This window comes from Vitis riparia, chromosome 13 (assembly GCF_004353265.1).
Source record: "Vitis riparia cultivar Riparia Gloire de Montpellier isolate 1030 chromosome 13, EGFV_Vit.rip_1.0, whole genome shotgun sequence".
NCBI classification, from domain to species: Eukaryota; Viridiplantae; Streptophyta; class Magnoliopsida; order Vitales; family Vitaceae; genus Vitis; species Vitis riparia.
Genome location: NC_048443.1, coordinates 3,639,689 through 3,652,292, shown reverse-complemented (window position 1 = coordinate 3,652,292; position 12,604 = coordinate 3,639,689). Strand labels below are relative to the sequence as shown.

The following is a 12,604-nucleotide window of genomic DNA, read 5'->3' as shown; positions in this document are numbered from 1 at the left end:
ATCCAAAAATCATTGAAAATGCTAAAAATGTTCAAAAGATCATCCAAGAAGTTCTCTTTTAGTTCTTGTAATATACTTACTAAATTTTTTTTTTTAAAACAATAAATAAAATTAAAATAACCAAGCATGTTTGATATTCACAAAAACTAAACATATGACTGAAAAAAATAATGTATTGAAATGAAACTAAATGAAGAATTGAAGAAGAAAGAAAAGCAAAGGAAAGCAAGAGCTTGGATGGAAAGGCCTCATGATTAGATACTGTAGTTCGAGTGTAAAGCTGGAAGAATGCTACTTTGTTGGGTTGGTAAATCCCATATTTGGTTATTTGTCATGCCATTCTAAATATTCTCATCTTGCTTAGAGGGCAATGGACCCCCTAGAATTGAAATCATATCAGTAAGTTGAACTGAAATACACAGAACATCCTGTGATACAGAAAGTAGTAAAACTTAGGAATATTCAATATCCCACCAGAACACATTTCCAACAAGAAGAAACTACTTGGTGAGCAGCTACAATGCAAGAGTTGTAACAGGATGCCTTATGAGCCCAAACAGATATCAAGGGACATTGCTCTCATCCGCTTACAATTAAGAAACTAACAAACTAAGCATGCAAATAGTTGCAGTATCGACAGAAGAGAAACCTTGTCTGTGAGACGAGAAATCTGTATCAGCTTCCAACAGCTGCAGAGGTTGCATGTCATAGCGGCAATGACATTAGCCGCTTCATTTGATAGATGAGCTCGTAGGGAAGAAGAAGGCTGTCCTGCCTTGCTAACCTCCTCACATATAGGGGTACTATATTCAAGTATTATTCAAGGGAGGAAAAACTAGTGTAGCTTCCTCTGCTTTCCTTCACACTTGATTAGTTCCAAGTCTTAATGACTCTGCACCACATTTGGGGATGAAGTTCTCCACTCACAGCCACATATGCTGTACACATGCATCCACAGAAAAGGCATATTAACAACCTAAAAAGGTATAGCAGAGGGAGAAAGAGAGAGGGGAGGTTTTTATGATGCATAACAGAGTTGACTACCATTTCAAAAAGTAATTTTAGTATGCAGAACTGATTTAAGTACAAAACTTCAATTTCCTTACCTTATCAGGTAACTCTCTTTGGGCTTCTTCAAGTGACAGGAAGAATGTTTTGGTCCCCTGCAGCACAAAGTCAGACATAAAACTCCAGCAACAAGATCAATTAAAGTAGCAAAGCATATTTGACAGCCAAGAAATTTGCATTTACACCAGAAGCCTGCAATATTGAAATCCAATTTGCCAGTGAACAAAATCCTATGCTCAATTTCGAAGTGAACCACTAAAAGTTTGAAAGTTGACATGAATTTGTACCTTCCATAGATTCTGTTTTTCTACCATGCCTAAGCTCTCCCCGTGCAAAAGAGCATACCCAAGTGCCATGCAAGACACAGGAGAAGTGAAAAGTCTATACAATGAGTATAGCATCCATATATTTTTGGGTCTTGGTGATTCGACATCAACTTCCAACCACCAGTCTCCATTCAAGCACCAAATTACCCTAGAAATAAGCATCCACAAACAGTCACATGTTAGAAAATTTGTTGACAACTCAAAACCAAAAACCATAAGTGTCACAATTCTGCATTGCTAAATTGGTTTTGCTTTGAAATTCCCAAAGTTTACAACCTCAGAATTTAATGACAACTTCCCAAAGGCACATGGATGATGCCCTAGTCCCATTGCAGCATACCTATTGACCAAGCAAAACAGAATCATTATGATAGTGAAAGACAGTTGCTTGCCAAGAACCATGGTGATGAGTTGTAAAAGAATCATCTATATGACAAAAATGCTTCTTACAAATTCTTCAGTGATACCATAGAGGAAACTGCATAACATGAAGATGGACATAGGTTTTAATAGCAGCAATATCGAAATATTTCATTAAAATGCTATGAACATTTGTAGAGTGTATGAAACAAAGGACAAGAAAGAGGAGATGTTTAAGCTTTGTGAGCTAGAAATAGACAAACCTTTTTCATCTAAGTCTATAGAATATCTACCTATTGATTTAAATTCTGTCCAGTATTCGATTTACTGCACTGCTTCCTTATTTGAAAGAATAAATCATCAAAGAAAGCATAGAAATGAAACTGAAGGAAACAAGGACAACTCTGTTTCTAAGTAACAAAGCACAACTTAAGCAACAGCACCTAAGATTCCAAACGAATGTCTAATTAAATCCTTTATAAGAGAGAATTACCCTCTTTCTAAAAGTAAAACACTGAAATATCACTCAAAAAAAATCATACATAAATAGAATTTCAAGAGAAATATCACACACAAATAGAATTTCAAAAGAATCAAATTGGAAAGCCGGCCATCTTTGTGCAGTAGAGCATTACCAATATTATGGTTACAGCGAAGCAATGATACTACACAAGATATATATGTTAACAATAGTTGATCAAAACAATATTGAAGAAAACATAACAAACTTCTTTAAAACCAAGCCTTCAAAGAATATTTGCAACACAAATAGTTCCAAGTGTTGGTGATTCTGCACTACATTTGTAACACCTTTGAGAATCCAGATCTCCACTCACATCCATGTATCCTCTACACAAACATCCACACAAAAGGCACCTTAACAACCTAAGAAGGTATACCAGAGAGAGAGAGAGAGAGAAGGTGGGGGGTGGGGGAACACATTTTCATGTTGCAAAACAGAGTTGACAACCCATTTCAAAAAAATGATTTTAGTCTGCAAAACTAATTTAAGTATCAAGTTACAACTTCCCTACCTTATCATAGTAACTCTGTCTGGGCTTGTTAAAGGAACATGAAGAGTGTTTTGGTCCATTGCAGCATGAAGTCTGACATAAAGCCTTTTGATAGCCAAGAACTTTGCACCTTACACCAGAAGCCAGCAACATTGAAGTCCAATGAACAAACTCTTCTCCAGTTTGATGTGAACTAACAATTGGGTTTGAAAGTTAACGTGGATATTCACTTTCCAAGATGCCATTTTTGTTAACAACTCATTCAGTGGCCTGACTCAGAGACCACACCTTTGAATATTTTTGGTAAAATTCAAAAGTCATCCAAAATCAACCTGTAGATAATTTCAAAAAACATATGAGAATTGATTTCACAATAGATGTTTCTCATCTAGTTACATTTCACTTAATCAACCCACCAACCAAGAAGAGAATCCCTCTACCATGCCTAAGCTCTTTCCAAGCAAAGCAGCATAAACGAGGGTCATGCAAGATAGAGAAAAAGTGAAAAACCTATTTGAAAGGAGAAATCGCCAGTAAAAGCATGGAAATACAAATGAAGTTAAAAATTATAATTTTGGGATATGTTACCTCCATAGTTCTGTAGGAAAGTCTAAGACGGTAACAAAATGAGCATATAAGCTCTAAATGGGGCAAAATCCTTGTGTCACTAAATTTGGATTCAAAAACATATTCATGAAACTTCATGCTAGCTACAAAACTTAATCACCCCAAGCATCCAATTAATGAGATGCAGCAATAAGATTTGCTATAATAATATACTACCACACACACACACACACACAGAGATATAGGAATCAAAGGGAATCAAATTGGAAAATGGTCATCTTTGTGCATGAGTATGGAACCAATTTAGTATAGTCAGCGGTGCATCAGAGGATATTACGGAACAACAGTGGTTGACCACAACTACAATACCAGACAAGGGATGGGCTGCAGCCACATATTGAACAAAACTAACAAATTTTCATAGGATGAAGCCTTAAATGAACATAGCACCTTCTTGTTCCTATTGGTGTTACTGTTTAATTATTTCTTAATTGAAATTCTTAGTAGTTACTATGACCATTTTCAAGTTTTAGAAGCATTAAAATAAAATTAGTGATTTACCTTTATTCCATTTGTAATGTAAGTAAGAAATGATCAGAAGATTAAGCACAAAGCTAACAAGAGTTTCTTAAGCATCTCATGGTGTAACATGAAAATACAAAGGAGTATTGTTTAAAACATAGTAGGTGATGTAATAAGAGTTCTTTTCTACTACTTTTTATATGCTTAAAAATAAAAAATAAAACTTAAATTACCAAACTTGTGTGATATTTATAAAAATTGAAAAACACTTACGTTTTCTATTCTAAAAAATAGTAAGCTAATAGGGTTTCGAAACTAGACTAAATTATGTATAATTGATTTTTAAGCAGTTTTCCTTTGTTTTGTATTAGTCAAACAAAAACTATCTATGACACCATACCCAAGGTTTATTTCTTGAATGGATATCTTTTAAACATCAGTTATACAACTACTTGACAAAAAAATTCTAAAATATAGCCCCATTAGAATGACATGAAATTGACAAGTGAGAATCAAATACAAAATTTATGTATACTGATTGCAGCAAAAATGAAAGGAGAAAGTACCTAAATGAATAATTGGGTGGCCATGAGTCCAGAGAAAAGCTAAGAGCTTGGATGCAAGGGTCTCATGATAAGACAACCTCATCATAAGATGGCTCATCCAGATAAATTGACTCCTTTTTCAAACAGAGTGTTGCAGATATGAGAACTCTTAGGCCATTCTTTCCCTTTATCCCTTTGGCACCGGCTTTTTTTTTCAGTAGAGCACACTACTATCTGTAGAATGATAAAGAAAATTGTTACACTTTGATTCTTGGAAAGTATTAAAGAAAGAAAAGAAAATGGTTTTCTAATGTCTGGATATCATGGAAAAATGTAAAGGAAAAAAATATTAAGGAAAAGATGAGGGAAAAAGCAAAAGAATTTTCCTTCCCATTTTTCTTAGAAATGTATAAAGAAGTTTGAGAAAAGTGATTATTTAACAATTTAGTTTTCTTCCCCTCATCTTTTCCATGAACCTTTTTAAAGAATAAAAATATTTTATAAATTTTTCTTACTATTTTCTTTTCTTATATTTTCCTCCAATATTTTATTTTCCTCAAATTGAAGTAATTTTATCTATACATATTATTAAGAACGTCTTTGATAGTGCTTATACTTGAAGTACTTTTAGTAGAAGTGTTTTCTTTAAAAGTGTTTTTGGAGGACTCACTTATCAAATGTTTCTCTAGGAAGCACTATAAGTGATTTTTTAACTTTTTAAAAGTACTTTCAAAATTTTGCCAAACATCTAATTTTTCTTCACAAATGCTTTTTATATTAGAAGCACTATCAAACGGAATCCAAATATGCAACAACATCCACTTCAATAGCATTGGTGAAAATTAGATGTGCTAATGAAGAGGAAAGCAAAATGATGAGAAATAGCATATATTCCAACCTTACCACAATTGTTATTTGAAAACTAACCCTAAAAAATATTCCGATATTCACAAAGTCAAATACAATGTTTCTCATTCAATAGAAATAATACAAAATTTAAAAGAAAAAAAAAAATTAAGGATATATTTGGTTGCACTTTTGCTTTTAAAATTAAAATTTTGAAAATCACATTTATAACCATTTTTTCCTTTTTTTTCTTTTTTTTTTTTTTTTTTTCAGAAACTGATAACAAAATTTCTTTTACAAGAAAAAGGAAAATGCAAAGTTATATTTTGTATTATATTACAACCTAAAATATCTACTAGGAATATCTACCTTACCTCCACTTGATTCATAGAATTGATGTCTTAAAAAGTCAATCTTCATCGAAAAGAATTATTAAAAAAAAAAAAAAAGCATATTTTAACACCATAAGGCAGTTCAATCCGGAGCAGTTATAGAACTTGGAGACTGACATGGAATTGATAAATGGTAAAGGCAGGATGTACCTGAATCCCAATCAATAATTGCATAGAAAAGCAAGAGCATGGATGCAAGGGCCTCATGACAAGATTACTTCCTTAGATGACTCATACTCTTCCAACACAATGCTGGGGATGTGAAAAATCTTGGGCCATTCTTTCCCTTTATCCCTTTGGCACCGCTTCTTTAGCAGAGGGCAGTTCCCAATTTTAAGACATGAGAGGGAGGACGGCAGCCCCTGTTTTGGAAAGGACTTGAGCATTGTACAGCCTTGAATCTCCAGAGTTTCAAGAGAGTTGAGGTCGTGAAGCCCCATATTATCAAGGGATTTCAGATTTGGAAAACCATAAATTCCAACAAAGGAAAGAGTGGAGGGCAGCAGCCACTTCTCCGGAAATGACTCCAACTTTCCTTCTTCATCGCTATCTTGAATTTCCAATTTTCTAAGAGAGGGAAGTGTTTGTAAGCCCCATTCCATCCGGCACTGCATGAGTTTGTAGCAATCTAAGATGGTAAGTTGAGATAAACTAGTTGGCAAACCCCCTTGTGGAAACGAATCAATTTCTGGACAATCAACTATTGTCAAATCTTGAAGGGATGTGATGAGGGTGTGCATTTGTTGCGGCAGTGATTTAAGCTTCTTGCAACTTTCGATCAAAAGCAGTCTGAGGTTAGGAGCTGGCAATCCTCCTTGTGGAAAAGACACCAGATTAGGGCAATCCCAGATGGTAATGGACTGGAGAGATGTGAGATCCACATGGTGAAGTCCATCTGGAATGTAAAGGGCCTCCAGATTTGCAAACCTTCCGAACCAAAGATTCTCAAGCTTTGTGAAGAAGCCCAACGGAAAGAGCCTGAGAGAATCACAACTGCTTTTTATCACAAAGGCTCTAAGGGAAGGGTAGCAGTTGTGCATCATGATATCCTGAGGCAGGAGTAACTCTACTTTCCCACAATTGTTTATTTCAAGATATTCCAATGAAGTGACATTGGGGAAGGACGTCAAAGAACCACAACCTTTCACAATCAAATGTCGAAGACAGTTATTGTTTTGCATCATTTCATCTGGTAGGGACTCCAGACTCCTACATTTTTTTATTTTAAGGTATTCAAGCATGGATGGCAGCTTCATCTCCGAAACTGATGAAAGATTTGGACATTTCTTGATAACCAAGCGTTTTAGAGAGATGAGTTTGTGTAGAATGGTTGGCAATTCAATTAAGTCCTGACAATCAACAAGGTACAATTCTACAAGAGAATGCAGGTGTTGCAATTCCACTGGTATTCTACAAATATTACTTGCATTCAAACAAGTAAGTGAAGAGAGGTTAACAGCATTTCTAAATATCGCATCATCGAATTTGTCTAACCGCGGCTGATCAATCGATGGAAGCATGGGAGGAGAATCCATCAGCTGCCCACATTCAGTAATCTCAAGTTCTGTTAAATGAGGAAGATGCTTAGGTACATCTCCTTTCAGCTTTGGACATTGTACAATATGAAGCTCCTTTAGACAAGGGAACTCAACTTCAGAACAAACCCATTCCTCCCACTCCAACATCTCTTGAAACACTAGAGTCACTAGGGATACAAATGGCTTAAATGAAGAACCAGAACCATTTCTGTAGAACTCTGTACCAACCTTTTGCACTCCATCCATCTTTACAATGCAGAGGTCCTTGAGAGACTTTAACTGCCCAAGAGGTGGTAAGGACAAGCAATATTTACAGTTCTTAATTTCCAAGGAAACTAAGTTCATGAATGAAGAATCCCCCAACCAGTTTGGAAATTTTACTCCACAGTAATACTCAATGGTGAGCCTTTTCAACTTGTTATGAGGCTGAAGCCATTCAAGCACTCTTGTTTGATTGTCTGAATCCCCGACAATTGCATTAGGATCCCAGGAAAACACCAGGTCTTCAAGAGCTTTCTTGTCCTTCAAATTAGCTTCTAAAGCATCAGTAGCATGCACCACATTCTGCAAGTTCAAAATAGAGAGTGCTCCACCAAGGCATGAAAGATCTCGCAACTCACAAATTCTTGCTCCACCATCCTTCACAACAACAAAAGTACTCAATCTCTGAAGATCTTTTAGCCTATTGATTCCTATTGGCATCCCTTCTATGTTTGTTTCAGAAATATCAAAATGGCGCAGGTTGATGAGTTCTCCAATTTCTGATGGCAACTCGGTAAGCGAACCACAATTTGACAACATTAGTGATTGCAAATTCAAAAGTGCACCAATTGATTTGGGTAATTCTTTTATTGCAGTATAGGAAAGGTTCAAATAGCGCAAGTGCTTTAAATTTCCAAATGAATTAGGCAAGTGAGTGATATTATAATGAGACAAGGATAGAACCCGCAAAGATCTTAATGTTGGCAATAGATCATGTAGGACTTTGTCAGCTAAGTAGCAGGTTGAAACATCATGAGGCATACCTAGTGGCAGGAAGGTCCGCAAATTATTAGTTTCATGAAGGGGATCAAATTTCTTGGACACATCAAATTCCTCACGGATGTATGATAAATGTCGAACCTTCTTTGAAATACTGCTTTGCTTTCCAACTTCCAGCCTAAAACAAAAATTCCCACATATAAATTGTGCTAGATCATGAATCAAGTCATGCATCACAAACAATGACTTATCGCGAGCAGATTGTTGAAAGAATGATCTGGATAATAGATTGTGAAAACAAGTTTCACCCACCTCTTCCATTATCTCCCCCCTTTTCAAGCCACCCACTAATCCTTGTGCCACCCATAACAAAATTAACTGCTCTTTTTGAAATTCATGATCCTTAGGAAATATGGAGCAATATGCAAAGCATTGTTTCAGTGTTGTGGGGAGATAATGGTAGCTCAAGTGTAAAGCTGGAAGAATGCTACTTTGTTCCGCTGGTAAATCCCATATTTCACTGTTCAACATATTCTTCCAAGCATTCTCATCGTGTTTCGAGCGCAGTAGACCTCCGAGCGTCTTTGCTGCCAGAGGCAATCCTTTGCATTTCTTGAATATTTGCCTACCAATAGGTTCCAAGTTTTGGCGGGCATCTGGAGTTATGTTTTCAAAGGCAAGATCTGCAAAGACTGACCAACAATGCTCATCGGACAGTTCACTAAGATGATGAGAAAGAGTCGTGCGCATAATTGATGCAACATCTTCATGGCGAGTTGTAACCATTACCACACTGCCTTGTGCTCCTGCTCTGAGGGTCTTTTCTAAGCTACTCCAGCGGATAGGGTCCTGGTTCCACATATCATCCAAAACAAGGAAAAACCTTTTTCCATTCAGTTCTTTCTGCAACCCATCTTGTAGCAATGGTAAGTTTTTAGAATCAGATGAATGTCCAGAGACCGATTCTAAAATTGCTCTTGTTATTCCAACCAAATCAAATTCAACAGATACGCACATCCAGACTCTGATATCGAAATTGTCCTCCACCCTCTTGTCGTTATAGATTATTTGAGCTAGGGTTGTTTTACCAACCCCGCCCATACCAACAATCGGAATGACCCTAACTTTACGACCAGCATCATGTACTTCATCTGATAGCAACAACTCCATGATCTTCTCCTTATCAGCATCCCTACCGTAAACCTCAGACTCATCTACCAAACAAGTAGTCCACTCAGTTGAAACTCCCCCAACTCCCTCTCTTAGATGAAGGTCAGATTTTCTTTTTACGACATTATCCAACTCCTGGGTGATTCTCTTCATCTTTTTACCAATCTTGTCATTAAATCTCACACCACTAAAATGAAAAGTTGGGATGAGCTTCCGTACCTTACTGGTGCTGGTTTGACCTGATCCTTCCACCAAACTTCGCCGCCTAGCTTCGCTATCAAACTCATCCAGGACGTCTTCAATGTCGTAAGCCAAAGCTTTGAGATCATCCAGCCACATCTTCACTGATGTATCCTTGATCTGCTTCTGCTCTGCATCATTCACCACTGCTTGGAGATGCAACAAAGTCTTCCTCCAGTCTTCCAGTGTTGACTTAACCTTCTGCCGGCGCGCATACTCCAACAGCGGGGTAGCCACCAGCTTGTCCAGCACCACCTCAAAGAAGGAAGACAGAAATACCTCACCCACAAACATTTTTTCTTTGGATAAGATGAGAAACAGAAAAAATGGAACCAGGAGCTTAGGAAAGCCCAATGTGCAAAAGCCAGAGAGATGGGTCCGCACTCCGCAGCATGAAGACCTTCCCACTTGGAAAACTCGTGCTTTTGTGACATGGGCATACCCATTGGTATTTTTCTGCTCTTAGTACATTGAATTTGGAATTTGATGCTCTTGAACCCATCAACCGGTGCAGAGAGCATCAGAAGGTGGGTGATTTGATCAAGAAACATTTTACCATTAAGTATTTTGAAACCTGAGGAGCATCAGAACATGGCTGCGTTGATTGAGACTCATTTTAAAAATCGGATTACAGCTAAGAGGGTTTGAATGGGTGAGATTCATGTTCCAATACATCCACCCGCAATAGGCCCTTACAGAAACCTCGTTGACCACGGATCCCACTAGCCGTTCAAATAATATGAGGTGATAGATGGAAAGAAAAGAAAAATAAAGGGGAGAGAAAAAAAGAAAAAAAAATATATTAGGAAATTATTGTACTAGTTTAATTAAGATTCCTATATTACCTTCCTTAAACCAAATTATTCAAAATTTATCATATTCATCCATTTCTTCTACTTGAATAATGTTTTCACTTTGATTGACATCATAAAATGCATGTCTATTACTTGATTTCATAAAACAAAATTCGGATATGATTTCTTTTATTTTTTCACCAATTCATGAATAGTAAAACTTGGTGTCAATGTGTTTGGTTCTTTTATAAAAAACTAGATTTTTGGTCAATGAGATTAATGATTTATTGTTATAAAATGCTTTAAGTTAGAACGCATTCAACAAAACCACATTGTTCAAGTAACTTTACTAATAGTTGTAATATTTTCGATTTTTGTTGTTGACATTATTTCTATAAATCTATAGTAAGATACGACTAACTCCTTCCAAGTGAGAGAAATTTAAAGACTCATAAATCTATTTACAAGTCTAACTCTAAATACAATTTTTGGTCTTGTATTAAGTCAAATACCACAAATTTCCAATCATTCTTCTAAATTTTACAAGATCAACTATCTGAATTTATTGTTTCCTAATTTCAGTCTTTCTTCAATTGAAGTTACAATAGTTGTATGATATATGCTGCTGACCCTACTAAAATCTCAACTCAGAAACATACATCGTATCCTCTTGCAGAAGAAAGTAGACCAATGAAAACATGACACATAATTCAGATTCCTTTTCAGCCTTATCTTTCTGAATGAAAATGTTTCCACCAATTTGTCTTTCCAAATCATTTGCATCACTTGGGCATGTTAGAAACAAACAAACAATGGTCCAACCGAAGTGGCAGTTCAAAGCCCTCATTTCTGAAGAGATCAAATGCAGAACCCCTAGAACAGAGGTCATATATCATTTGGAAACACAAACCCTCTACCTCATTTTTTTTTTCCTTTGTTGAGTGCCCAAAAGCTATAACCCAGCTATAAACCTAATCCGAACAAGATAATATCTCCCAAAAATGACAGTTTTCATATTCCAAAGGTATCATTTCCCATATATTCCAAAAGGATTCATTGTTCAGTGTGCAACTGGGCAAGGCAGATAGATACCTTTGCGTGTTGAAGAATCACTCTTCCTCCAACTTTCTCTGCAATGGGCCAAAGCAAGTATGCCACATTTGGACGGCAAACGTGAAAAATATGGAGGAGGATGGCGATGGCCAATAATTGATGAGGGGTGACTACAGATTGTCACCATGGGCTTGACGGGAACATGTCAGTGTGCCACATATTCATCGTCCTTTTCTAAATATCGAAAAAACCAAATGCAACTACAAAAATTAGTAGTACTTGAGTGGATGCATGAAAATTTGAGTCAGTTTGTTTATACTTTTTTTCTATTTTAATTTAAAATAAAAATAAAAATTTTATTTTAATTTTTCAAAATTTAAGCCTAATTTGTTTATACTTTTTCTATTTTAATTTTTTTTTTAAAATAATTTTTAAATTTTTTTGAAAATTTGAGCTTAAAAATGGACAAAAAAAAAAGTTTGATAACGGTTTTAAAAAATAGATTTTTGTTTTTTAAAAAAAATTGGATAACATATTTGACAACTAGAAAATTATTTTATGTTATTGAAAAAAAAAATATGTTTTTAGAAAACATATTTAAGTTGTTTTTACTTATTTTTTTTATAATTATTTTTAAAAATAATTATATAAATATGTATAATGATAAAAAATAAAGTTCTAAATATAAAATTTATTTTTAAAACATATTTCAAAATGTTGAAAATAAATTAAAAATATTTTAAATTTTCAAATAGACTTTTGTTTTACAAAATAGAGATAAAAAAAAGTTTTTAAAAACTATTCTAAAAAATATATGAAAATTGTTCTAAAAATCTATATTTTTTAAAATTATTTTTAAAAATAATTACCAAATAAAACCTAAAACTTAAAAAATGACACAAACAAATATAAATATACTTATCTAGTTACAATTTGAAACTAAAAAATACATTTTAATAATTTAAAATTTTATTTTTATGGATTTTATAATAATTCTATTTATTAAAATCATATTTAGTTAGATTAAATTTTTCAAAAGTTTGTTGTATTCTTTATATGATATAATACAGTTTAGCTCTTTCAACCCGTAATCTTTCATAAGATTTGTTATAAATTATTAATAAATAAAATAATTAGATTTTGAGACAAATTTAACAAAGTTGATTTAAATATAAAGAGACAAGATATA

The 12,604-nt window shown here is 34.8% G+C and overlaps 1 protein-coding gene across 8 annotated transcripts; it reads right to left on the bottom strand.

Moving 5' to 3' along the window:
- Nucleotides 1-346: 346 nt before the first annotated feature.
- LOC117929081 (putative disease resistance RPP13-like protein 1) lies at nucleotides 347-10,156 on the bottom strand. Of its 8 annotated transcripts, XM_034849276.1 has the most exons (8): nucleotides 5,790-10,156; nucleotides 4,423-4,635; nucleotides 2,789-3,099; nucleotides 2,565-2,601; nucleotides 1,671-1,734; nucleotides 1,356-1,542; nucleotides 1,107-1,163; nucleotides 347-938 (listed from the first exon to the last, which is right to left on the bottom strand). In XM_034849276.1, the coding sequence occupies exon 1, from the start codon at nucleotides 9,860-9,862 to the stop codon at nucleotides 5,843-5,845; it is 4,020 nt and encodes a 1,339-aa protein (XP_034705167.1). In that variant the 5' UTR covers nucleotides 9,863-10,156; the 3' UTR covers nucleotides 347-938; nucleotides 1,107-1,163; nucleotides 1,356-1,542; nucleotides 1,671-1,734; nucleotides 2,565-2,601; nucleotides 2,789-3,099; nucleotides 4,423-4,635; nucleotides 5,790-5,842. The 8 variants fall into 8 exon arrangements, with proteins under 8 accessions (XP_034705167.1, XP_034705166.1, XP_034705165.1 ...); XM_034849275.1 differs by lacking the exon at nucleotides 1,671-1,734 and having other exon boundaries at nucleotides 1,735-2,601; XM_034849274.1 differs by lacking the exon at nucleotides 2,565-2,601.
- Between the last annotated feature and the right edge of the window lie 2,448 nt (nucleotides 10,157-12,604).